The sequence below is a fragment of the Aotus nancymaae genome, unplaced genomic scaffold (assembly GCF_030222135.1).
Source record: "Aotus nancymaae isolate 86718 unplaced genomic scaffold, 86718_ANA_hifiasm-v0.15.2.pri h1tg000059l, whole genome shotgun sequence".
Lineage (NCBI taxonomy): Eukaryota > Metazoa > Chordata > Mammalia > Primates > Aotidae > Aotus > Aotus nancymaae.
Window position 1 is genome coordinate 2,177,574 of NW_026988473.1, and position 24,036 is coordinate 2,201,609.

Consider the following 24,036-nt stretch of genomic DNA (forward strand, 5'->3'; position numbering starts at 1 on the left):
ATTTGGCAGGACATGGTGGCTCACACCTGTAATCTCAGCACTTTGGGAGGCAGAGGCAGGTGGGTCACCTGAGGTCAGGAGTTCAAGACCAGCCTGGCCAATATGGTGAAACCCCGTCTCTACTAAAAATACAAAAATTAATTGGGCATGGTGACAGGTGCCTGTAATCCCAGCTACTTGGGAAGCTGAGGCAGGAGAATCGCTTGAACCTGGAAGGTAGAGGTTGCAGTGAGCCATGACCTCACCATTGCACTCCAGCCTGGGCAACAAGCCTCAAACTGTGTCTCAAAAAAAAAAAAGATTGAAAGATTGAGTATGGATTCCTCTAGGATGGGGATGTGAATTTGGGCCATACCAGGCCTTGGGTGTGAGTTCTGATTGTTGGAGGCTGTCTAGGTGTGCGCTCCAGTTGCATAGGGGATGTCGGGTATGAATTGAGATGGACAGAATGCAGGGGGCTCCAGGCATGCAGAGGGTGATTGGTTGGATATGGCCCTCTGGCTGTAATTCCACCAAAGGAGATCCTCAGGTTCCGGTCTTGACATGGGTGTAGGGCAGGCCTCTGCCAACCCAGATCAACCCAGACACCAGGCCAGTGGGGTGGTTTTCCCTTAGCTCCAGATGCTACAAGTATCCCCTACCCATCTCTACTCCCCCTTCCCCACTCCCTATCTATCTGATCCTGGGAGGAGTTGTCCAGTCAAGAGAACCTATCTAGACACTTCACTAGTTCATAAGCCTTTATTTGGGGAGGGATGCTTGGGGAGCTGTCTGCAGCTCCTGTGCTGCACAAAGGCAAGAGTTCTTAGAGCATCTTCCCTGAATGAGGAAGAGAGTAGACTCTCCTCTGCCAATGCTAGTTAGGTGTGCCAGAGGCCAAAGCACCAAAGCGTGGTAGAGAAGGTTTGTGATGTGTGGGAGGCAGGTGTTCACATGGCTCAGGGCCACTTGCGAATGAGGGCAGGGAGGCAAGGGGGGCGTAGAAGCTGAATGGGCGTGTAAGACTTGATCAAAACAGGAAGCTGGCCCCTGCCTCCTGTCCTGTGACCCTCCCTCCACTGTGGTATGACCGTGGAGCACTCATTTTTCTTCTCTCAGCCTGTTTCCTCTCATCTGGAGAACGTGGGCAGTAGTGTCTTCTGGGGATGTGCGGGAAGAGGATGACTTCTGTGCACAGCTCACCTGCTTCTACCACTCAGGCCGAATGAGGCAGGTTGGATGCCGCTAAGTTTTTAGCAGGCTCTAGAGCTATCCTAGAATTTGGGTAAGAGGAAGACAAGGGCTCTAGTGTCAGGTTTTCCTAGGATTTGTCCAAGGCTTGGGGCCCACCCCAAGCCGTCTTCTCTTGTAGGTGACAGGAAGAGAGTGAGACCTAGAGGGGTGAGCAGGAGGGGCTGGGTTTGGGCCCGCTCCCACCTGGGGAGGTGACGACAGAGGTGTGTGTGTGTGCGGCCATTGTCACATCTTCAAGGCTAGAATGCTGGGGAAGCTGTGGGCTAGACTGGGGCCTTTGGGAGGGCAAGAGGCCCTTGAGTGCAGGATGCCTTGGTGACAAAGTTGCCCTGCTGCTCTGGAACAGACCTAGCTGTTGGAGTGGGCCAGGCTGGGGCTGGGGCACGGCAATGGGGAGAGAGGCAGAAAGAGCTCCAGGGAGCAGAGGGCACCACAGTCCCTCCTCCCAGCACTGCTTCCCTGCCCCCTGGCCCCAGTGCTATTTGAAGTGAGACAGGAAGTGGGCAACAGGGTAGTTGGGCCCATCAATGCCCAGGCCCTGGCAGAGGCCCAGCAGGCGGAGGCGGGCTTCAATGGGGCTGGACCCGGCACAGGCCACGCTGCAGTAGGGCTCCTCGTACTCGCCAGGCACCAGGGCCTCCTCTAGCAGATTGAGTCGTAGCAGGCCACGGTCATGCAGGGCCTGCAGGGTCTCACGACTGGCGGTGGAACTCAGGGCCTGCAGGTGCTGAGACACCAGACACATCACGCCCACTAGGTGGCCACGAGCACGTGGGTGGGTGGGCAGGGCGGGACACAGGCCGCAAGCCACCATAGCAGCAGCCAGCAGCAGGTCCACGCCATAGAGCTCCAGGATCCAATCACGCAGGTAGAAGCCGCCCATGCGGGGGTTGATCTCGATGAGCCGAGGCCCAGCCCCGGTCAGCTTGAGCTCCACATTGAAGACCCCATCGAGCAGCCCGCAGCCCAGGCAACAGCGGAAGGCTGCCTGTACCATCTGCGCCTCCTGCTCCGGTGCCAGCCCAGTGGGCATGCAGGCCGCTGTCTCAGTGAAGCCAGGCAGCTTCGTGGGGCCATTGTCAGAGACAAAGGCGGCCAGCAGCCGCCCACCAAATAACACCAGGTCCACGTCGTGCTCCGTGCCGTCCACAAACTCCATCAGCAGCATGGCATTGCCCCAGCCCAGCCCAATGCCTGGGTGGTCAGCCTCGCCCTGCAAGTCTCGGGTAATCCGGGAAAAGTGCTCATGGCACTGTGGCGCATCCTTTACCAGCCGCGTACCCACTGCACCTGCCCCGAACTCCAGCTTCATGACACCTGGCAGGGGTACCTGGTGCACGGCCCTCTCCACATCAGCCTCGCTCTCAAGTGGGCAGCAGGGCACAGCATGGAGGGAGGGCGCAGGCCACGGTGGGCCGTGGTGGCACAACAGATGCAGCTGGGTGCGGCTCTTGTGCTTGGCCAGGCGCATGGCAGCTGGAGGGCAGCAGGGCAGACCCAGCTCCTGGCAGAGCAGGGCTGTGAGCACCAGGCAGTCGTCCCAGTAGGAGAAGCAGCCGTCTAGCTTCAGGCCGCGAGCCCGCACCAGCTCTGCCAGCAGCCGAGCATTCTCCTCGTCCCTCTGGTGCTCGGTCACGTCAAAGTGGATGAAGGTCTGCACCAACTGGGATGCAAAGTGGTTGGGGTCTGACTCCACGAGGTGCAGCTGCAGAAACCACAGAGCAGGGACACAGCCAGGTCAGCCAGTGCTGGGTGCTGGGGGATAGGATAGGGCCTAGGATGGCCCAGGCCTTCAGGGGATACCAGCGCACAAACACTAGGTGTTCAATACATGTGTGTTGAGGACGAATTGGATAAATGGAAGGGGCAGAGGTGGGACACCTAGTACAGGCTGGAGGGGAGGGGTGGCATCCTAGAGGAGGCAAGCCTAAGTGGGGAGCTGAAGAGTAAGAGTCAGCCAGGTGGCTGCAGGAGGAGGTCTGAGCTGGGGGTGGGGGGAGGGCCTGCAGCGCAGAGGGGAGTGTGGTAGAGAGCTCGGTGGCCTCCTTCTTGTAGGCAGCCTCACTGGCCAGGGCTGGCAGAGAAATGACCAGGGTTGGGGCTTGGGACAAATGGTTTGGTCATCATTCAACCCATGTGTTCTGACACTGGGAGGTACCCACAGAGGAATCCAGTGGGGCCCTGTGCCCCTAAAGCTTACTGCCTGCTGGGGGAACCCAGGGCCAAGGCAACCACTGAAGAGGGAGGGAGGATGGCTCTCTGCAAAGTAAGACAGCCTCAGCAGTGGAGTGATATTCCAAGTGAAGAACACACACTAAGCAAGGCAGGGAGCAAGGAGGTGGTGTCCCCAGGGGTGCTGCACTGTGGGAGAGGGGAGAGGAGGCCACTGTACTAGATTAGAGCCAGCTTGAGAAGGCCTCAGTTTTCTTATCTGTTCAATGGGGATAAGAATGTCTACCCGGGGCCAGGTGCAGTGGCTCACGCCTGTAATCCCAACACTTTGGGAGGCCGAGGCAGGCGGATCACAAGATCAGGAGTTCAAGATCAGCCTGGCCAACATGGTGAAATCCCGTCTGTACTAAAAATACAAAAATTAGCCAGCATGGTGGTGGGCACCTGTAATCCCAGGTAGTTAAAAGGCTGAGGCAAGAGAATCGCTTGAACTCCGGAGGCAGCGGTTGTGGTGAGCTGAGATGGCACCATTGCACTCCAGCCTGGGCAACAAGAGCAAAACTCTGTCTCAAAAAAAAAAAAAAGGAACGTCTACCCAGCTGGGCGTGGTGGCTCACACCTGTAATCCCAGCACTTTGGGAGGCCGAAGCAGGAGGATCGTTTGAGCTCAGGAGTTCAAGACCAGCCTGGGCAACAGAATGAGATCCCATCTCTACTAAAAATTTTAAAAATTAGCCAGGCAGGCTGGGCGCAATGGCTCACACCTGTAATCCCAGCAGTTTGGAAGGCCAAGGCAGGCAGATCACTTGAGGTCAGTAGTTCAAGATCAGTCTGACCAACATGGTGAAACCCTGTCTCTACTAAAAATACAAAAATTAGCCGGGCATGGTGGCACACGCCTGTAATCACAGTTACTCGGGAGGCTGAGGCATGAGAATCGCTTGAACTCAGAAGGTAAAGGTTGCAGTGAGCCGAGATTGTGTCACTCCACTCCAGCCTGGGAGACAGAGCGAGACTCCATGTTCAAAAAAAAAAAAAAAAATAGCCAGGCATGGTGGGAGGATCGCCAGGAAGTCGAGGGTGCAGTGAGCTGTGATCGCACCACTGCACTCCAGTGTCGGCAACAGAGTGAGACCCTGTCTCAAAAAAAAAGTCTCAAGTGCCTGGCTCGCTGCAGATTCTGTAATGCGAGGCCCTGCTATGAACTTGATTCAGAATCTGTATGCGGCTCCCCAGCACCCACCCTCTGTGGGCGCCAAGCGTCAGGAATTCAACCTCAAAGGGCCCGCCTTTTCTCCGGGACAGAGTCAGGCTCCTTAGCCTGACATTGAAGGCCCCCTGGCATTCAAGGCCCCGGTTCTGGCGCTGACTCTGCCCCTTGCCCAGCCCATCTATCCGGTATCCTTTCCTCTTTCTGCAGAGGACTCCGTGCCCTCCCCAGGGCCTCTCACTCCAGGCAGGGACAGAACTAGCGGAGTCCCCTCGCACTCGCAAGGCGGCGAACCCTGCCCCTACGCCCTGGCTTTGGTGCATGGGGCCAGGATGCTCCCCGGGCCCCGGATGCCCCCCGGGCCCCGCCCCCCGCCCCCAGCTCGGCTGGCTCCGCCCCAAGGGCGTCCCTTTGCTTCAGGCCCCGCCCCGGAGTCCCGCCTCCACCACTCAGGCCAGGACCAGGGGCCCGGCCCCGCCCCGCGCCCCGCCTACTTGGAGCCCGTAGTCGCGCGCCGCTTCCCACACAAACTTCTTGCTGATGCCGCCGGCGCCGACCACCAGCAGGTGCTTTCCCTCCATGAGGCAGCGCGCCGACCGCCGGAGCATGGTCTCCACCAGCGGCGCGGCCGCCGCGTCGTCGGCCGCCGGCCCCAGCCGCGGTGCGGCCCACAGCCCCTCGAGCGCGCCGCACGCCTCCAGGCACAGGCCGCCGTTCAGCTCCAGGGCTACTGGGGTCAGCGCGCCGCCGGCCGCGGTCAGCGCGAAGTCCACGCCTGCTCCAGGCAGGGGAAGCGGGCTCAGCGCGGACAGCCCCCGCCCCCCGGCCCCGGCCCTCGCTCCCATCCCCCGACCCCCGACCCCAGCCCCGGCCGCCCGCACTCACCCAGGAAGTCCGTGTGCGCCCGGCGCCCGCCGCGCTGCTCGGCACTCAGGCCGGCCTCCAGGGCCAGCACGGCACCCAGCGCGGCCTCGGCCGCCGCCTTGACGCGCTGCCGCACGGCCGCCACCTGCGCCGCCTCGCCCAGGCCGCACTGGGCCAGCGCCACCTCCAGCGTCCTCGGTAGGGAGTTGTGGTGCCGCACAGGCCGGTCCCCGCGGCCCACGCCGCACACCACCTGGACAGGGGGCTGCTCAGGGGGAGGCCCGCACGCTCCTGTCCCCGACACACACCGCCACCCGCTTGTGCCAAGATTCAGACTAGACCCCTCACTGGACATTCAAGAAGCCCCGTCCTCCAGCGTGTCTTAAATTGCACACATAGCTCGTGCCACTGCCCATCTGGGGATGGCCTATCTGGAGATGGGCAGAGGGCAGCTCCCTGCCACTACTCATCTGGTCCCCAGACCCTTCCAAGGGATTCTACCCAGGCTTCCAGGCCCAGCTTGGGTACTGTTCTAGGAAGGCTCCTGCAGCCCTGGGGGCCTGGGCCACCTTGGTGTGCCCTACTCTAGCATCTCCCTGGGGCACACCTCTCCCCTATCCCACTGGAGCTCCTTGAGGGCAGGGTCGAATCTCTCCATGCCAGTGTAGCCCAGAGCTGGGTACCCAGAAGGATCCCTAAGCCTTCCTGAACCCCCCTACTTAGAGGCCCCTCCAAGCACTAGAGATTTATCAGGAAGCCCTGGGTCAGTCTCTGTGTGGGCAAGCACTCTCTGGGAAGACGATTCAGTCCCCTGTGCCCTGGTGCTCAGCATGGGGCTGAGCACAGAGGCTCTTGGTGTGTGGGCAGTTCTGGAAAGGTTGCAGGAGAGGGAAGACCGGTCAGACCCAGAAGTTCCCCCAGAGGCAATTATAATTCCTAGATTCTCCTCAGGATTTTGTCCTCTCTTCCCAGAGACGCCTCAGAGACCCTTGGCAGGCCACTGGGACTGGGTTGGGGTGTGACAGGCAGGTCACAACCTGGGCCTGGGGCATGCTCACCTTGCTCAGCAGTGGCCTGTCACCCTGTGTCCGACAGACCACAGCACAGATTCGCACGGCCAGCCCAGGACCGAGTGAAGGACCATCTGGGGGAAGACAGGGAGGTCTAAGGCCAGCACAGAGTGGTCAGAAGGCCACACCAAGCTCCCACCCCTGGCCAGCCCAGGTGGCTCTCACCTGAGCAGGGCAGCCGGACAGGTGGCTCTCACCTGAGCAGAGCAGCCGGACAGGTGGCTCTCACCTGAGCAGGGCAGCCGGACAGGTGGGTACACAGCCTCCACTAGGACACCCTCCTCCTCCTCCAGCTTCTCTAGCAGTGCCAGCACCGTGTCCACCACTGCGCCCAGCTCTGCCCTAGGGTACAGACGAAATGCCTGCCGCCCCCGCCAGCGCCAGCCACTGAGCTTCACAGCCACCTGCAGCAAGGAGGGAAAAGGGCCTCCTGGACACCACCCCAGGTACTTCAGGGCAGGATGCTCCTACCACAGAAGCCAATGAGTAAACTGAGGCACAAGGGAGGGGGGTTGCCCTATAGATGGAGCAGCAGCAAGGCTACGAGGTAGGGACACCTTCCCAGCCAGACTGGGTAACTGTGCCTAGATCCCATCCTGCTGGCATCTGTACAGACCTCAGGGTGGGCAGGAGCCCGTTACCTGCAGGACATCACCCAGGGCCTCGGAGCGCAGGAAAGTCTCCACTTCCTCTTTCACCAGCGTCTCCTGGCCCTCTTTGCCACTCAGCTCCACCAGCCGTAGTCCTGGGCTGGCATCCCCTCCCTGAAGCAGCCCCGGCGGCTTGTAGGTGAAAGCCAGGGTCGCTGGCACAGCCACAGCCCCCTGCTGGGCCAGCAACTGCCTAGTCAGCAGCCGGTCCTCCAGCAGCCGGGCCAGCTCAGCTGAAGCTCCTGTGGGGCAGATCAGGTCACGGGCGAGTTCTGCTGCCTCTCGGCCCCGGCCAGGCCCCAGCCCCAGGCCGGCCAGAAAGTAGGTGGCACGGCGTGGGGGGACAAAGTCATCCAGGAATGTCAGGCCCCCCGGGTGGAAGCTCACAGCCTTGGAGACCAGCAGGGCTGCCTCTCCTGGCTGCCCGGGTGCTGGCACCTTCATCAGCCAAGCAGGAGACAGGCAAAGGAGCATGTTTCCTGTGGGCAGAGAAGGCAAGTGGCTGGCCTGGGAAGGCTTGATGCCCCGTGCCCTCCCCCTGCAGCCGGGGACCCTGGGTAGCAGAGTGAGGGCAGCTGATCACAGAACCCATCCCCACTCGGCATGGCAGCTGCTCCAGTGGAATGCAGGCAGTTGCCAGGGTTGGTAGGTATTTTGGGATGTGGCTGGGCCAGGGCAGGGCTGCCCTTTCTGTAGAAGCGGGGGGGGGGGGGCGTGAAACTTGAGCACACACTCACCCGGGCTCTGGACCCCACCTTCCAGCAGCACAGGCAGAAAGGTGCTGGGGGAGCCCAGAACGCACAAGGTCACCTCCGCCCCAGGACAGCCTCGGGAAAGAGAACACGGCCTAGCTCACCAGGGGCTCCCTTGCCGTCTCTCTGCCCACCTTCCACCACCTCCACACCCATGGCCTCACCCTGGGGCCCCAGATTTTCCCAGGAATCAGACTAGAGACAGGACAGACAGGGAGTGGGCTGGGGAAGGGAGGTGCCCGCCCGACCCCACCGTGAGGCTGGCTCCCCTCTTTCTGCAGCTGTTCCAGAGGTGCTGCAGGCCGGGTGACTGGAGACCCGGGTTCTAGCCTGAGCTCTGACTTTCTGTGTGACCTTGGAGGAGTCAGTGTTCCTCCCAGCCTCAGTTTCCCAGTCTGTGCAATGGGACCAAGTCTGTGATTCTCAGGTATTCTACCTGTGAACTCTCTGTCCACACAAAATCTGACATATACAACAGGCTTGGAGGTGCAGAAGGGGAGGAGTCGGGGGGTCTCAGCTGCTGAGCTGCTTCCGCCACAGCTCCCAAGGCCTTCTCTAGAAGCTTCAGGGCCACACAACATGGTTTGCCAATCCCAGGGCTGGATCTTTTTGGGGAGGGGGTGAGGGCAGAGAGCCCAGTCCTTGACTTCACTCTGCCAGATGCCCTTGGAAACAATGCCTGCCTACCCTGGGCCAACTGGCTGTGCCCTTCCTGCCTTCAGACCGAACCAGAGCCTGGGGAAGGGACCAACCTGGGCAGGGATGAGGAGGCGGACTAGGCTGAGGGTCCCTCCCTGCCCCCAGGGGTGCCCCCCTCCGGGGAGCCCTAGGGCACCTGTGCGGGGCACCTGGCTGCGGTCCTGGGTCTCCGGAAGGCCAGCTTGCTGCAGACAGCTCTGCAGGAGGCTGTAGTAGTAGACAGTCCAGGCCCGGGCCTCGGCCCCCTCGGGGGAGCCCTTGCAGTCCAGGCCCACGTCCTGGCGCCAGGAGCCAGGGAAGCAGCCTGTGGGTGGCAGGCCAGAGCCCCCTCCCCAGGGGCCCTCTTCCTCCAGGTCCTTGGAGCCCAGTGGGCAATCCCACTCAGGACCCGATGGATCCAGGGAGAGCTGAGAGGGCAGAAGTGGTGGGTCTTGGGCACAGTGGGCCCTCGGGCACATTAAGTCACCCAAGGGTGTAAGCCTCCCACTCTCCCAGCCTGGCCTATGTTCAGGGCTGTCACTGTCCCAGGGACTAGGGGAGGAAAGACTTGTATTGGGGGTAAAGGCTTGTCAGTGGGAACTCGTAGGTGGGAGTGCTTTGGAAACTGTTCTGTGTGGTGCCCCGGCGGGGGGTGGCAGGAAGCAGTGCCCTGCTGGCCAGCCCCACCCCACACTGGAGTCCACCTTAGCTTGGTTCACAGCAGCAGAGTTTTTTGCTTGTTTTGTTCACGGAGGCAACCCTAGCACCTAAACTGTGCCTGGCACACAGTCACTACTCAGTAAGTGTTTGTTGACTGAAGATTAGATGAACCAACTAACCCAGCAATCACTCTGGGGTGGCTCATCTCTCTCTCATTACCCAGCAACCTAATGCCCTTCCCCTTGCTCCCCTCTCTGAGGCTGGCGCCCCACCCCCTTATGGGGCTGCTGAGAGGCTCAGTGTGAATGGAATTCTTGTTCTTTCAGTCCCCAGGCCTGGCAGCCGGGTGTGTCCTCCAGGGGACAGGCTCAGCCACCTTGAGAAGTTGTGAGGTCTCTCAGGGCCTTGTTGCCTGGTGCCGGCCCTGTCCCATCCCCTGGGGGCTGATGAGACTGGGGCCGAGAATCTTGGTTGCTGGGAGATGGTGGGCTGTCGCCTAGGCAGCAGAGGACTGGGCCTCACACTTGGGCTCCAATCACAGTTTGCCAGGGTCAGAGCTGCCATGCCCTCTCCTAGAAGGTGAGCTCCCTGAGGGGCCATGGAATGAATGAATGTCACAGGGCACTAAGAGTGCCCACTTCCCAGGATGCACCAAGCGGGGTTGTGGGGAGGGGTCGGGGAGCTGGCCATGAGTCTAAGCTGTCTGCACAGGGCAGCCCCCAGGCTTAGGTCCTGAGTGCTGCCTGCCGTCCTCTGAGCCCACTCTTTGCCCAGGGACTTGGGCCTTTTGGGGAAGGGACAACAGGAGACTCACCATCTCGGTGGAGCGGCTGAGGGACTGATGGCAGAGACAGAGGGACAGAGAGACAAAGGAGTCAGGGCAGCCAGGTCCCTGCCTGGCCTTCCAGCCCCTAGACTTTGGGAGTGCAGAGGTGGCCACCACTGCTCCTCTGTCTTGTCCCTGCAGAGAGGGGCCAAGGCTGCCCCACCCCACCCCATAGCAGAGGAGTGATTTCTGCTGCCCAGAACGAGTGGCTCCTGCCCCAGTGCTCACAGGTCCTCACTGCCCTAGGGTCCTGGCTCTGCTTGGCCCCTCCAGCACGGGGAGTGAGGAGGGGGAGGGGGGCTTCCGGGTGTGGAGGGGCGAGCCGGGTCCCGGGGATGGGGGATGTAGTGTCAAGTGTCCCGCTGCAGGACTCGGGCGCCCCGGGGGTCCTTGTCCCGGCAACTCCTGCCCTGGCCACCCCCCTCCCTGGCTCTCCCCAGGGCGGGCTGGAGCCGGGGTACCTGGTGGGCGGCAGTGGCTCGGCGAGTGTGGCGCGCTGACTCGGACTGGGCGGGATGCAGCGGCGGCAGCGGCAGCGGCGGTGGCAGTGGCACAGGCCCAGGCCCAGGCCCAGGCAGCGCTGCCTTATATAGAAGCGCCCGGGGCATGCCCAGTGCCTGGCGGGGCGGGCGACGTGAGGCGGATGGACCGACAGGGACCCGCCCGGGACGCACCCGCCCCCAAAACGTCCCAGACCTGGGGGCGTGGAGCAGACTCAGACCTGGCAGGAGGACGGCATGGAGCGGGCAGGAAGAGACGGGGATCTTCAGAGACAGAGGGAGTCCCGACAGAGGGCCAGGTGCAGATGGACAGGGACTGTCGCCGAGGGTCACAGACTTAGGGCTGCCGTGAAGAAAGAGAGGGAGGCCCACCATGGAGAAGAGATGGAGAGGAGGGGTGGGGAGATCCGGAGCAGGCAGAGACTGGTACCAGGGCTCGCCCTTAGGGGTGGGGTGCCCGGGAGAGCAGCCTGGGGCACACAGCCCTGAGCCCTACCTTTGGATGGAGTCTGGAGCTCCCAGCCCTGCAGCTGTCTGTCCCAGCTGCCAGCACTCCACCCTACTGCACATTCTCCCAGAGGCCCCCTGGGCCAGGGTCTCCGCACATCTGTGCAGCCCCCTCCTCACTTCTCCTGGCCCCAGTGGACCTGCACGCAGGGGCGGGATGTCCATAAGATCCAGCCTCTCCTAGTGCAGTGGCTGCCTGGAATCCCAGCACTTTGGGAGGCTGAGGCAGGAGGATTGCTTGAACCCAGGAGTTTGCTACCAGCTTGGGCGACATAGCAAGTCCCTGTCTCTACAAAAACTGTTTTAAAAGCAGCTGGTTGAGGCGGTGTAGGCCTGTCATCCCAGCTACTTGGGAGGCTGAGGTGGGAAGATCACCTGAGCCCTGGGATCGAGGCTGCAGTTAGTCCTGCTTGGGCCACTGCACTCCAGCCTGGGCAATACGGTGAGACCCTGAGACCCTATCTCTCTCTCTCCTTCTTCTTTTTTTTTTCCTCAGGCTGGAGTGCAGTGGCATCGTCTCGGCCCACTGTAATCTCCACCTCCCAGGCTCGAGTGATTCTCCTGCCTCAGCCTCCTGAGTAGCTGGGATTACAGGCGTGCGCCACCACGCCCAGCTAATTTTTGTATTTTTAGTAGAAAAAGGGTTTTGCCATGTTGGCCAGGCTGATCTTGAACTCCTGACCTCGTGATCCGCCCGCCTTCACCTCTCAAAGTGTTGGGATTACAGGTGTGAGCCACTGTGCCCGGCCAGACTCTATGTCTTGTCTTTTTTTTTTCTTTCGAGACAGTGTCTTGCTCTGTTTCCCAGGCTGGAGTGCAATGGCGTGATCTCCGCTCACCACCACCTCTGACTCCCGGGTTCCAGCAATTCTCCTGCCTCAGCCTCCCAAGTAGCTGGGACTAAAAGTGTGCACAGCTAATTTTTGTATTTTTAGTAGAGATAGGGTTTCATCATGTTGGCCAGCATGGTCAAGCTCTTGACCTTGTGATCTGCCCTCCTTGGCCCCTCAAAGTACTGGGATTACAGGTGTGAGCCACTGTGCCCACCCCCACTATCTCTTAAAAAAAAAATCTGCTCTACTCATCAACACCACACCCTCAGTTGAAGCTACAGTCTCCCCAAGATACACAGACTCACACCCAAGCACACCCACCCAGATAGCCACAGAAGGGTACCCCAAGAGACCTGGATCACAGCCACAATTTACCCCCAGAAGCACCCCCAGAGATTCACACCCTCTCCTAGAGTGTGTCCTACCAGCAGGTTCCAATCCTAGCTCTGGCAGTGGGGCCTGGGCCCCTCCACTTTGTGATCTGAAACTCACTCTCCCCAGCCTAGAATGGGGCTGGTTCCCCTCTCCTAAGCCGGGCAGCCTGTGGCTCTAATTCCTCCCCCTCACGGCTCCCGCTCAGCCCCTCTCCCTGCCTGTCTCAGATCTCAACACACATTGAGCCCCAGCTGTCCTTGGGAGCCCCTTGGCCTGGGGGAGAGTACTGAGGGGCCCACACACTGTGGGGACAGAGATGGCAGCTGTTGGACCCTTTCTGCAACTCTATACAGGGCAGTCTGTGCAGCCATCCTGTCTACCACTGGAAGGGTCGGCAGGGAGGCGAAATGTCTTCTCCAGAGTGCCCCGCCCAGCCCACATTCCCCACATAGCTTCCAGGTCCACCTGCAGCCCTCCCTGCACCCTGCCCAGGCTCCAGGAATGAGGTGCAGCCACCCCAGGAGACCCAATCCCTTGCTGCATGGGTGGTCTGAGCTCCCATGGGATCCCACTGTGAGGCCTGGGTGTCATCCAAAGAGCATGAGTTTTGACATTTAACAAGCTCTGCAGGGCAAGTGCGGTGGCTCACACCTGTAATCCCAGTACTTTGAGAGGCCGAGGCAGACGGATCACCTGAGGTCAGGAGTTTGAGACCAGCCTGACTAACTTGGTGAAACCCTGTCTCTACTAAAAATACAAAAAATTAGGCCAGGCACAGTGGCTCATGCCTGTAATCCCAGCATTTTGGGAGGCCGAGACTGGTGGATCTCCTGAGGTCAGGAGTTCGAGACCAGCCTGGCCAACGTGGTGAAATCCCGTCTCTACCAAAAATACAAAAATTAGCCAGGTGTGGTGGCAGGCACCTATAATCTCAGCAACTTGGGAGGCTGAGGCAGGAGAATCATTTGAACCTGGGAGGTGGAGGTTGCAGGGAGCTGATATCTCGCCACTGCACTCCAGCCTGGGGAACAGAGCGAGATTCCATCTCAAAACAAACAAACCAACAAGCTCTGCAGCCCTGGGGACTCAGTTTTCTCATCTTCAAGTGGGGATACAGTGCACACTGAGCCCAGGGAGCAATTATGAGACTCAGAGAGGTGGTGTGACTTGCCCAAGGTCACACAGCTAGTGATTGGCAGAGCTGGGATCTTCTGCCGGAATGCATGCATGCACAGAGCCGTGTGGTTCTGTGCCCACCTTCAGGCTACCCTGGCTGGTCCCCACTGCACTGGATACAGGGAGGATACAGGGAGGAAAATCAGAGTTGGGCAGCTGCAGCCCCAGCTCAGGAGCCTGGGACTTGGTGCAGGCAGGTGGGCAGGGTGGTTCAGCTCTACCCTTGCCAGGAAAGCCTGGACATCACCCGAGGCAGAGCTGAGCCAGGTAGGGGTGGGGTGAGGAGAGGCAGTGCTTCGGCCGCTGCCCACCTGGACTAACAGTCACCACCACCACCATCATCATCATCAGCATGCGCTGGTAGAGCGGTCTTGAGGCTGGGGTGGGGGCTATTGTTATCCCATTATCTGCAGGAGAAACTGAGGCTCAGAGAAGGAGAAAGGGCCTTTCCCATGCAGGGGAGTCCAAGTCTGATCCCTCTGGGAGCCTGGAACGCTGTGGGAATTCAGGGAACCTCGAGTGGGTAGCAGAGCAAGATGGAGACCATGGGTCCCCCCATCCCTGGCGGGCACCCATTTGCCCCCTCACTCCTTTGCATGCCCCCACTCGTGTCCACGCTGCATGCCCCACTCTGAGGCTGACAGACATCCCAGGGCCCCCCCAGCACCAGTCCCCACACACTGAGTGCTCTCGGATGCATCGCTTCCCTCCTCTGAGCCCCTTTCCAGGCGGGTCTCTCGGGTGTTTCTAGGTTCCCTGAGTATGGCTGTGTAGGTTGCTCACTGCACAAAGGCACCCGGGTGAGAGATCCCTCCCCACTCTGCCACACCGTGCGCTGTGATGAGGCTGCATGCTGCCTGGAGGAGAGACATAGTTCCCCAGCTAGCAAAAAGGCGCTGTGGGGGCTGGTGCAGCCCTGCGGAGGAGGGCCTGTGGGAATGCATTCTTTCGAGGGTTCACACCAGGAGGGCACCAGTTCTCTTCGGTCAGACCCGTGAGTCAGGGCTCTTGTGCAGAAGACTGATAAGGAAACCTACAGCTGGGCTGCCCAGAAAACAGTCTCCCGAGTAGGAAAGGCAGTGACTGAGCCCCAGCTAGAGGGACCCTGCTGGAGACCACCTGCTCCTAGGGTCAGTGTCCAGAGTGAGCCACTGCCACCGTGCTCCCTCAGGGTCATGACACACCCTTGACCCAGGGCTGAGGCTGCTGCACCTGGCTCCCCTGTTCTCCCAGGAGAAGAGTTGAACCTGTGGAGGGTGGGGAGCTCCCAAGTGGACTTCAGGGACAAGTGACCCCGACCCCAGCCACCCTGCCTGCTACAGTGCCTGAGATTCCACCAAGAGACTCCCTGTCTAAGACTACGGCATGGTGCAGCCAGCTCTGCCTTTCACTGTGGGGCCGGGTGAGGTCTCTGGCCTCACCGATCCTGTGTGTCTCTAACAGGGATATCAGGGGCTACGTGCAGAGAGAGGGCCTGGTGGGTTCTGGGAAAGGGTTTTGTAAATTATAGGTAAGGGGGTTATTAATAAGTTGCAGGCACCCCGATGGGGTGAGGAGGAGTGGGCGGAGGAAGACTCTGGAGTGCTAACTCACAGGAGTCCTGCTGCTGCCTCGTCTACACACTGGAAGCCTGGTGCAGCATTGGGGGTGGGGGAGGAGCAGGAGAAAGCACCCCTCCCCAGGGGGCTGCCCAGAGGGGAGCTGCCAGTGGTCGGGGCAGGGGTGAACCTTGGGACTGCCATGGACAGTAAGGGTGTCTGCAAGTTCCTGCTCCTCCTGAGCCTCAGTTTCCCCAGAGAAATGACAGATAAGGGTCTAGGCCACCATGATTCCGTCTTCCAGGGACCCAGGGCCTGGCACTTGCCACATAGACACAGCCTGTGACCCTGTCGCAAGAACATTCCAAACCCAGAGTCTGACAGGCGACTCCACTGACTGCCCACCAGATGGCCAGCCCTGGAGCCTGGGCCCGCAGATGCCTCCTGTCCATATGGAGTCCTGCTGTGTTCCCCACAGAGGGGAGGGCACCTGGGAACCAGCCCCATTGCCCCGGCGATGGCTCAGGTCCTGGGCACCCACGGGGGCAATTAGTGAGTGTAGGAGGGGGTTTCCATGGTGGCGGTCCCGAGGGGGCAGACGCAGGGCTCTGGGAGGGGTGAGGGCCGGCAGGACCTTTCTCCTTTGTCCGAGGCACACTAGGCCTTTGTTCTGCCTGGGTCCCTTTGACAGATGTGACCAGGACCATGGGTGCGGGGAGGACTTGGGTCAGAGTCCCCCATCCCAGAGAGTCCTGAACCACCCTGGAGGGAGGGAAAGGAGGGCAAAGGAGAGGGTAGAGGCCCTGGGCTCGCCATCCGTGGGGCGCTCTCCTTCTACAGGTGCAAAAGCCATTCCTGTCCCCAGAGGCTGGGGGAAGGCGACTTTCAATTGGCTCTTACTACTGTAAACACCTTCCCCAGCAGCCAGTGGGCAGCCTCGGTATGTCCCAGGGCGGGACCAGGGCAGGACCAGGAGAGGGCGAAGCTGGGAGGGGGCAGGTGAGGGAGGAGGGGAAGGGGCTGCCTGTTGGAGTTGGGAGGAGGGCATTTTATCCAGCACCATCTGAGGCATCTGTTCAAGATTTTATTCTTGGTGTTCTCTGGGGTCCCTTGGCCCAGTCAACCCCTTCCCTGACTTGTTCAGTGCTGGCTTTGGTACTCGTGAGGGCCTGGGCACCAGGATGGCTCCATCGGTCCTCACGTGCCCTACTCTGGGACCCCCCCTCCATGCTAGTGCCTCACCCAGTAGGTACCACAGAGGACCTCCTCTCCTCCTCCGCCTAGTCCTTGCCAGGAAGGAAGCTGAGTCCCCAGGTCCCAAGCGTAAAGTGCAGGGCTGGGCATCAGCCATCAGGTGATGGAGCCTGGGGGACACTGAGTCCATGGTCCTCTCAGAAGCGGGTGTCCAGGAAGGAGGTGGAGCTTCGTTGGGGCCTGGGGGGTCCTTCGAGGGGGGGGCCCCGGGCCCGAGTCAGGAGCCCATGGAAAGTCTTGCCTCGGGTCTGGGGTTTCCGCCGTGGTGGTCTGGGCTCCTCCGGGGGCTGCACCACGATCCGAGGCACCTCAGGCTTGGCACCTCGTTGCGCCCCTGCCAGCTGCTGGGCCTCGAAGATGGCTTGGGCCCCGGCGAGGCGGGCCTGTGGCCGGGGCAGGGGCCCCGGTGCAGAATCGGGCAGCTGGGCCAACTGGGCCTTGATTTCCCGCTGCAGGTCCCGCTCCGACAGCACCACGCTGTGCACCTGTGGGGAACTACTGGTGCTGAGTTTGGCGGCCTCAGGACAGAAACAGGAAACTGTGAGGTTCCCAGCCCCGGAAGTGGCTGAGGGCTGAGGGGCTGACAGGCAGCCTCGCCGGGGAGCCATAGAAAGCCACTGCAGGCCTGGGGTTTTCATGTTGTCGGCCGCTCAGGGGACAGGAACTAAGCCCCCATTCTCACTTTGGCTTCCTGCCCTGGGACTCGGTTTCCCCCGTGCAGCAGAGGGCTGGGCCAGTTCTCGGAGAGGCGGGGGCACCCACCTGAGACATGAAGACCTCCTCCTGCAGCTGCGTGGGGGGGATGGCTCGAAGGGCTCCCAGTGTCTCCAGGAGGCCAGGGCAGGCCCTGCGCTGCTCTGCAGTGCCCAGCGCCAGGCGCACCAGCGTCAGCCCCACACGGAACAGCACTTTGGCACCTGCGGGCCAGGGGCTGGCTCACTCCACAGTTCTGCACCCAAACCTGCTCTCAGCCATACATCTGCCACTCTCCTGCAGCTCTGCCCTCCCCGGTTCAGGAGCGATAACAGAAGGTGGGGTTCCGTTTCAGGTGACACAGGCCGCTGCACTGGCCAAGTTGGCCTCAAGAGTCACAGGTGCTTGGGGCAATTTGGTTACTGGCACCTCCCATCCCCGCCGCCCCCAGAATGAAGGTCTCGATCACTTGATTCTCAGATGCCAGATCCACGTCTGGAGCCAGTGAGCGCCCGGCAGGTGCCTGTGAGCTCCGGGGAGAAGCACCTCCTCCCCTCCCTAAGCCGGTTGGGCTTCCACGTGCTGTGATTACCCAGCTCCTGCCCCAGGCAGCATCCGGGTGACAGGTGATGTACCACCAGGCACAGGGCCATCACCTTCAGCACACCTGGGCCCATGACTCGAGGCTCCAAAAGGGAACCCCAGAGCTGGTGAGCTAGTTCCCCACCAACACCTCAATGCTCCCGCCCCCACCAAGCCACCAGCTTCCTGCCAGGAGCCGGGGGCTACTGATAAGTTCACACCAAGCCCTCCTCAGGCCCCAGCTTGCTCATCTCCACAAGGAACAAGGAAAGGTGAGGTGGTGCCCTTTAAGACCTTGCCAGCTTGGATCTGTGACCCTGTGATTCTAGAAAGACCTAGGCAGAACCACTCTCCCCTAAGCCAGGAGCATAGCGCTCCCCACACATGTGACCTTGGGCTAGTCCTGAAGCCTCAAAATCCCTTCCTGGCAGCCTCTGATCTGAGAAGAGCCACCAGGGCACCAGCCAGGCTGAGTCAGGACCGTGACTGTCGAGGAACAATCACTACTCACGCCATCGTCCTTCTGATAAGGGAGCCTGTGCAGCGTTTGCCTGTAGGTGGATGGGTCATGCCCTGCCCAGCTCTGCCCAGCCCTGTTCGGAGAGTGACCACAAGGAGAGCGACTTGGACGTCTGTTGCCAGAACTCTAAGCCAGCCAATGGTCCTCCCACTGCGTGGAGGGCAGGAAGCCAGCTGAGCACACGACAGACACTTGGTATGCATGCTGACTGATTTCTACCACGTTTTTTTAAGGTGCAACCTCCAGACCTCACATATAGAACAGAATGCAGGGGCCGGGCACGGTGACTTACGCCTGTAATCCCAGCACTTTGGGAGACTGAGGCGGGCAGTTCGTGAGGCCAAGAGATCGAGACCATCCTGGCCAACATTGTGAAACCCCATCTCTACTAAAAATACAAAAATTAGCTGGGCGTGGTGGCGTGCGCTTGTAGTCCCAGCTACTCGGGAGGCTGAGTCAGGAGAATCTCTTGAACCCGGGAGGTGGAGGATGCAGTGAACCGAGATTGCACCACTGCACTCCAGCCTGGTGACAGAGCGAGACTCCATCTCAAAAAAAAAAAAAAAAGAACAGAATGCAGGATGCAGGTGGGTTACTGATGGCGGTGTTAAGGCGGAGTCTGAAAGACACAGGTAGTCCAGCTTGGCTCTGCCCCGACTCCCCTCCCGCTCTTGGCCTGGCCCCCAGCGTCCCCCTCTCTGGCTTCACAGCTCCAAGCCCTCTCTTCTGTGTTGACTGTAGCCTGGCCCCTGGGGACAGTGGCTTTCCTGGCCCCAGGCCTCCACAGATACCCCTGTGAGTCCTCCCCCTGCACAGAGCAGCCAGAAGCAGCTGAAATGCAGCCGTCACCCCTGCACTCCCCTGACACTCCCTGTCATATCCCTCGTTTTATTTTCTTCATGGCACTTCTGACAATCTATAAATATCTTGTGAATTTGGTTGCTGTCGCCACCCACCCCCACCCCCGCCAGAATGAAGGTCTCGATCACTTGATTCCCAGCTGCAGATCCACGTCTGGAGCCAGTAAGCACCCAGGAGGTGCCTGTCCCTGAGCCGATGAGGCCTCCACAGGCTGTGATCACCCACTTCCTGCTTCATCTGCCTCCCTGGAAGCCTTCCTGGCCCAGCTCAGCACCAGGCGGTGCCTGGGTGACGGGTGATGGGTGATGTGTCGCCAGACACCAGGTCATCACCTTTGGTATACCCAATCCCACGATTCAAGGCCCCAAAAGGGAACCCTGGGGCTGGTGAGCTACCTCCCCACCCACACCCCAAGGCTCCTGCCCCAGCCCCTTGCCGCCCCACTTACCCTCACTGAGGAAGGCATCCCAGACACGCAGCACTGTGGGGAAGGGCAGGGAGCGGGCGAAGAGGCACAGGAACCACTCCGGCAGGTAGAGCAGAGGCCCGACGCCCACCTGCTGCAGGTGCTTGTGCACGTGCGGGAGCAGCCGCCGCAGCAGAGCCATGAACACCTCGGCGTCCAGCCGCACAGCCTCCTGTGGCATGTCCATCAGCTGGCCAGCACTGCCACTCCCAGAGCCCTCAGTCCCCCAACCCCACCCACTCACCAGGCCCCTGCCCCTCCTTCCTCCAGCCCCCATGCCAGCCTCTCACCATGTGGGGCCCGTAGTAGCCAGGGAGGTAGACCTCACAGATTTGCACCAGGCACCAGAAGGCCTCCTGGGGAAGGGGCAGGGCACAGGCCTATAAGTGCCCACCAAGGAAGGCACCGCGGAGAAGCAGGCAGGATGGGGGAAGGACTGAAGGTGAGGGCCTGGGCACCACAGTGGGTTCAGGGCCACTCCAAACCTGCTCAGCTCCAGGGAGCCCTTGCCAAAAGCCCCCTCCTGTGCCCAAGACAGGACCTGCTGATGGGTTTAGGGTGTTGGAAGTCACAGATTTGAGGATGAGAGTTGGGGTTCACTGGCCAAGGTTTGGGAGTATCCCAAAGTTCAAGTCGTGGGTTTCTGGGGTCATTGGGGTTGGGGTCACACTCTCTAAGTTCAGAATCAGGAGTCGTGGGGTCAAGGTGATGACGTCCAGACTCCTAGATGACTAGGGTCAAGGCTGGGTCAAGGTTCCTGGAGTCAAGGTCATTAGGCTTGAAGGTCACTGAGGTTGGCAGTCATGAGGCCCTGGTCACTAGGACAGGGTCTAGGGATCAAGGATCCCAGGTTTCTGAGGCCACAGTTCCTGGGGTTGGGGTTCCCTGGGCCTAGGTCACTAGGGTTCCCAGAGCAAGGTCAAGGTCACTCACCTCTGGGGGCAGGTGCATGAGCAGCACAGCAGCCACGGGCCCCTGGGCCTGGCAGTAGCCCTGCTCCGGTCGATACAGGGTGTAGGCCTTGAGCACCTGCAGGAGCCCCTGCTGCCTGTGCCAGAAGACCCCATAAGGGGCCAGTCCTGCAGGCACCCCTTCTCCACCCTCTGGTGGCCTCTGCCCAGGCCTCAGCCTCCCTGGGCCTTGCTGGGTCCCCTGAGATGCAAAACTATAGAGCTGGGCTGGGTAAAGTGGGCCAGAGCACTTGGGGCCCGTGGGGCTGGGGGTCCCTGGGCATCACCAGCCTCGTACCCGTGGCCCTGGGGTGACACAAACATCTCGTGCAGGGGGAACTGGCGGTGCAGGTCCCTGCCAATGGTCTCCATCCACTGTGGGTCTCCAGAAGCCTCTGCCAGCTCCTGTGGGTAGCCGGGAAGGTGGGTGTGAGGGTTCGGTGTGGTGCATGCTCTGGGTAAGGGAGCTGGGGCCCCTGCCCACTCCCTCACCTGATAGGTGCCAGGGTTGTTCTTTTGGCATACGTGGGCCCCGCACAACAGGGGCCAGCACCGGGCACGTAGGGCAGACGGGATACCTTTCCGGCACTGCATCTTTACCTGTGGGCGAGGCCAAGGGCTCCGCTAGGCAACCTCCCTAGCTCCCACTGGCAGGCCCCAGGCACAGCTCATCAGCAGGCAGGGGCCCACTTTGGGTGGCAGGGAACAAAGGCAGGAGGTGCTGGGACCCAGGGTGGGTACATTTTGCCAAGATGTGGGCCGAGGCAGAGAGGAATGAGCCATGGAGGCCAGGGTGGGGCCCCTGCCCTCTCACCTTCTTGTACCTCCGGGACATGGTTTTCTCCCAGTGAGAGGTCATCTCCACCCACTTCATCTCCCGTTGGCGGATGAGGTCTGCAGGGGGGTGGCCCGGCCTGGGGGTGCATGGCACAGGTATCCAGGAGCTTGGCAGCTGTTACCCAGGGCCCACGCTGCCACCCTTCAGGCTACCCAGGTGAGCCCAGCTCCTGGTCCCAAGGATTTCTGGGAGCCCTGTGGGATGACCTGTGACCTGGGAGCTGCTAATGCTTGTCATGGGGACAGGAAAGGATGTGGATCCGATGTGGGCAGAAGCAGGAGACTGAAGAGGTGAGTGGGTGTGTGTCGGGGGAGGGGCTGGCTGACTGTCACCCAGGACAGGGGCACAGACAATTCATAGGGGAAGCTGGCTGCAGAGAGCCCTGGACTGGAAGCCCAGAGTCCTGAGTTTGAGTCTGGATCTGTCTCTGATTCCCTGTGTGACCTGGGACAAGTTTCTGTATAGATCTGAACTTGTGTTTCTGTCTGCAGCTTGGGGAAAGGGGGAAGGAGGAGGTGTGGGTTCTGGGATTTAGATCTGGGATTCCTGGGCCAGAGGTTCAAAGGGGAAGGATGTTCTGCCCCAGCGGTGAGTGAAACCCTCAGAGGTTGGGGGTAAGAGATGTACAGAGGCCTGCCCCCACCCTTCCCACCTTAGCGTCCACCTGGAGCCGGCAGAGGGGTGACACTGGCTGAGTCCCCCTCCCAGTCCCTGCCACCAGACCCTCCCAACCTCCCTGAGTTAGGCCTCACTCCAGAATTCAGCCCTCCCCCGGCATCCTTTGTCCCAGTATCCCACCATCCCTCACCCTGCCCCCTTACCCTGGCTCTGCCGAGCTGCCCCCAATGAATCCATAGCGGTCGGCCTGGCGATATGGGCCAGGCCCGCTGAGTTCTGAGTCCGACCCCAAAGAGCTGGAGTCATCCTGCAGCTCGGGCGACTGCACCAGATCCTCCCCCAGGGCCTGGGCCATGGTGCCCTGAGCCTTCGATGCCACAGGCGGAGAATGTGGGGAGAACCAGTGTGAGGGACCACTCTGGCCAGCCTGGGGCCTGGCTGCGGGGTCAGAGCTGAGAGGTTTCAGGGTATCTCACCAAGCCCCCATGTCTCCTCTTTTATGGGGGCGGGGGCTAGACCCCACACTGACAGAAAAGGCAGGCCTCTGTCTGGAGACCCAGCCCCAGGCCCAGCCCCCGTCCCCACCAGCCCAGCTCACCTCCGGCAGCACCTCACCTCCTCCTCTCACTTCCTCCTCCTCACACAGCTTTGGCAACTGCTGGGGGCCCCTCCCAAGTGTGGGGAGGTGTCACCCCTTCCTCTCTGTGACTCTTCCTGCCTGCCCCAGTGCCCCTGAGCTGTGGGCTCCTCCCACCCTCCCCAAGCTACAGGCTTGAGTTCCTGTGCTGGCTGTGTAGAGCCCAGGCCTGCTAGACAGGAGGCCGACCACCTCCAGTTTGTTTGTTTGTTTGTTTGTTTGTTATGAGACAAAGTCTCGCTCTGTTGCTCAGGCTGGAGTGCAATGGCTTGATCTCGGCTCACTGCAAACTCCGCCTCCCGGGTTCAAGTGATTCTCCTGCCTCAGCCTCCCAAGTAGCTGGAATTAACAGGCATGTCACCATGCCTGGCTAATTTTTGTATCTTTAGTAGAGATGGGGTTTTGCCATATTGGCCAGGCTAGTCTCAAAATCCTGACCTCAAATAATCTGTCTGCTTCAGCCTCCCAAAGTGCTGCGATTACAGGCGTGAGCCACCACACCGGGCCTTTATGTTTCTTTTTTTGAGAGAGGGTCTCACTGTTACCCTGGCTGGAGTGTAATGGCATGATCTGGGCTCACTGCAACCTCCACCTCCCGGTCTCAAGAGATCCTCCTGCCTCAGCCTCCCTGTAGCTGGTACTGCAGGCGTGCACCACCATGCCCAGCTAATTTTTTTTTTAATAAATATGGAACGCTTGATGAATTTGTGTGTCATCCTTGCGCAGGGGCCATGCTAATCTTCTCTGTAACGTTCCAATTTTAGTATATGTAATGCTGAAGTGAGCAAAATTTTTTTTTTTTGATATGTTGTCTCTCTCTGTCACCAGGCTGGAGTGCAGTGGCGCCATCTCAGCTCACTGCAACCTCTGCCTCCGGGTTCAAGTGATTCTCCTGCCTCAGCCTCCTGGAGTAGCTGGAACCACAGGCACATACCACCACGCCCAGCTAATTTTTTGTATTTTTAGTAGAGACGGGGTTTCACTGTGTCACCCAGGATGGTCTCGATCTCCTGACCTTGTGATCTGCCTGCCTTAACCTCCCAAAGTGCTGAGATTACAGGTGTGAGCTACGGTACCCGGCCAATTTTTGTGTTTTTTGTTGAGATGAGGTTTCATCATGTCGCCCAGGCTGGGCGCAAGAGATCATCATGCCTCAGCCTCCCAAAGTGCTGGAATTATAGGCCTGAGTCACGATGGCCAGCCTACGTCCAGTTTTGAGGTTACTGGTGTGTAAAGCACCCAACTCAGGGTTTCAACAATAATTATGGTTCATTTAATGCCTACTCTTTATAAAATAATTCTTTTTACGTGCACACCCTGCAATATTACTGTGCTACTCGAAGCTTATTATGGGGCCAGGTGTGGTGGCTCACGCCTGTAATCCCAGCCTGGCTAACATGGAAACCCCCCCTCTAATAAAAATACAAAAATTAGCGGGCGCGGTGACGTACGCCTGTAGTCCCTGTTACTCTGGAGGCTGAGGCATGACAATCGCTTGAACCCAGGAGGGGAAGGTTGCAGTAAGCCAAGGTCGCCCCACTGCCTTCCAGCCTGTGGGACAGAGCAAAACTGC

At 60.2% G+C, this 24,036-nt stretch overlaps 2 protein-coding genes and 1 non-coding gene across 7 annotated transcripts; all 3 read right to left on the minus strand.

Annotated features, from left to right (window-relative positions):
• Positions 1–390: 390 nt before the first annotated feature.
• Positions 391–10,294, minus strand: CARNS1 (carnosine synthase 1). The gene is made up of 8 exons (XM_064364678.1): positions 8,787–10,294; positions 7,937–8,026; positions 7,191–7,678; positions 6,779–6,953; positions 6,538–6,623; positions 5,501–5,732; positions 5,110–5,390; positions 391–2,938 (listed from the first exon to the last, which is right to left on the minus strand). Exons 1-8 carry the CDS (start codon positions 9,106–9,108, stop codon positions 1,712–1,714), a joined length of 2,901 nt encoding a protein of 966 aa, XP_064220748.1. The 5' UTR covers positions 9,109–10,294; the 3' UTR covers positions 391–1,711.
• A 5,821-nt stretch (positions 10,295–16,115) lies between these two features.
• TBC1D10C (TBC1 domain family member 10C) lies at positions 16,116–22,512 on the minus strand. 5 transcript variants are annotated; one of them, XM_012452897.3, is made up of 10 exons: positions 22,442–22,512; positions 22,030–22,193; positions 21,185–21,284; positions 20,863–20,970; positions 20,669–20,775; positions 20,354–20,468; positions 19,711–19,776; positions 19,403–19,592; positions 17,061–17,215; positions 16,116–16,783 (listed from the first exon to the last, which is right to left on the minus strand). In XM_012452897.3, the coding sequence occupies exons 2-10, from the start codon at positions 22,179–22,181 to the stop codon at positions 16,436–16,438; spliced, it is 1,341 nt and encodes a 446-aa protein (XP_012308320.2). In that variant the 5' UTR covers positions 22,182–22,193; positions 22,442–22,512; the 3' UTR covers positions 16,116–16,435. The 5 variants fall into 5 exon arrangements, with proteins under 5 accessions (XP_012308320.2, XP_012308319.2, XP_012308321.2 ...); XM_012452896.2 differs by having other exon boundaries at positions 22,425–22,486; XM_012452898.3 differs by lacking the exon at positions 22,030–22,193 and having other exon boundaries at positions 22,425–22,512.
• Positions 22,513–23,144: 632 nt separating this feature from the next.
• LOC135270262 (U6 spliceosomal RNA) lies at positions 23,145–23,251 on the minus strand. Its single transcript, XR_010338429.1, has one exon. It is a non-coding gene; the product is annotated as a U6 spliceosomal RNA (small nuclear RNA).
• Between the last annotated feature and the right edge of the window lie 785 nt (positions 23,252–24,036).

Bases quoted from the DNA above. Each gene is read 5' to 3' on its own strand.
- CARNS1 (XM_064364678.1), bottom strand. From the start codon at position 9,108: ATGTGCCCGAGGGCCCACTGTGCCCAAGACCCACCACTTCTGCCCTCT. The intron at 7,679-7,936 runs GTGAGTGTGTGC...CTCTGCCCACAG, and splicing joins AGGTGGGGTCCAGAGCCCGG to GAAACATGCTCCTTTGCCTG. The intron at 2,939-5,109 runs GTAGGCGGGGCG...TGGTTTCTGCAG, and splicing joins CGCGCGACTACGGGCTCCAA to CTGCACCTCGTGGAGTCAGA.
- TBC1D10C (XM_012452897.3), bottom strand. From the start codon at position 22,181: ATGGCCCAGGCCCTGGGGGAGGATCTGGTGCAGTCGCCCGAGCTGCAG. The intron at 19,593-19,710 runs GTGAGAGGCTGG...GACATGCCACAG, and splicing joins GCTACTACGGGCCCCACATG to GAGGCTGTGCGGCTGGACGC. The intron at 17,216-19,402 runs GTAAGTGGGGCG...CCTGGCCCGCAG, and splicing joins GGATGCCTTCCTCAGTGAGG to GTGCCAAAGTGCTGTTCCGT.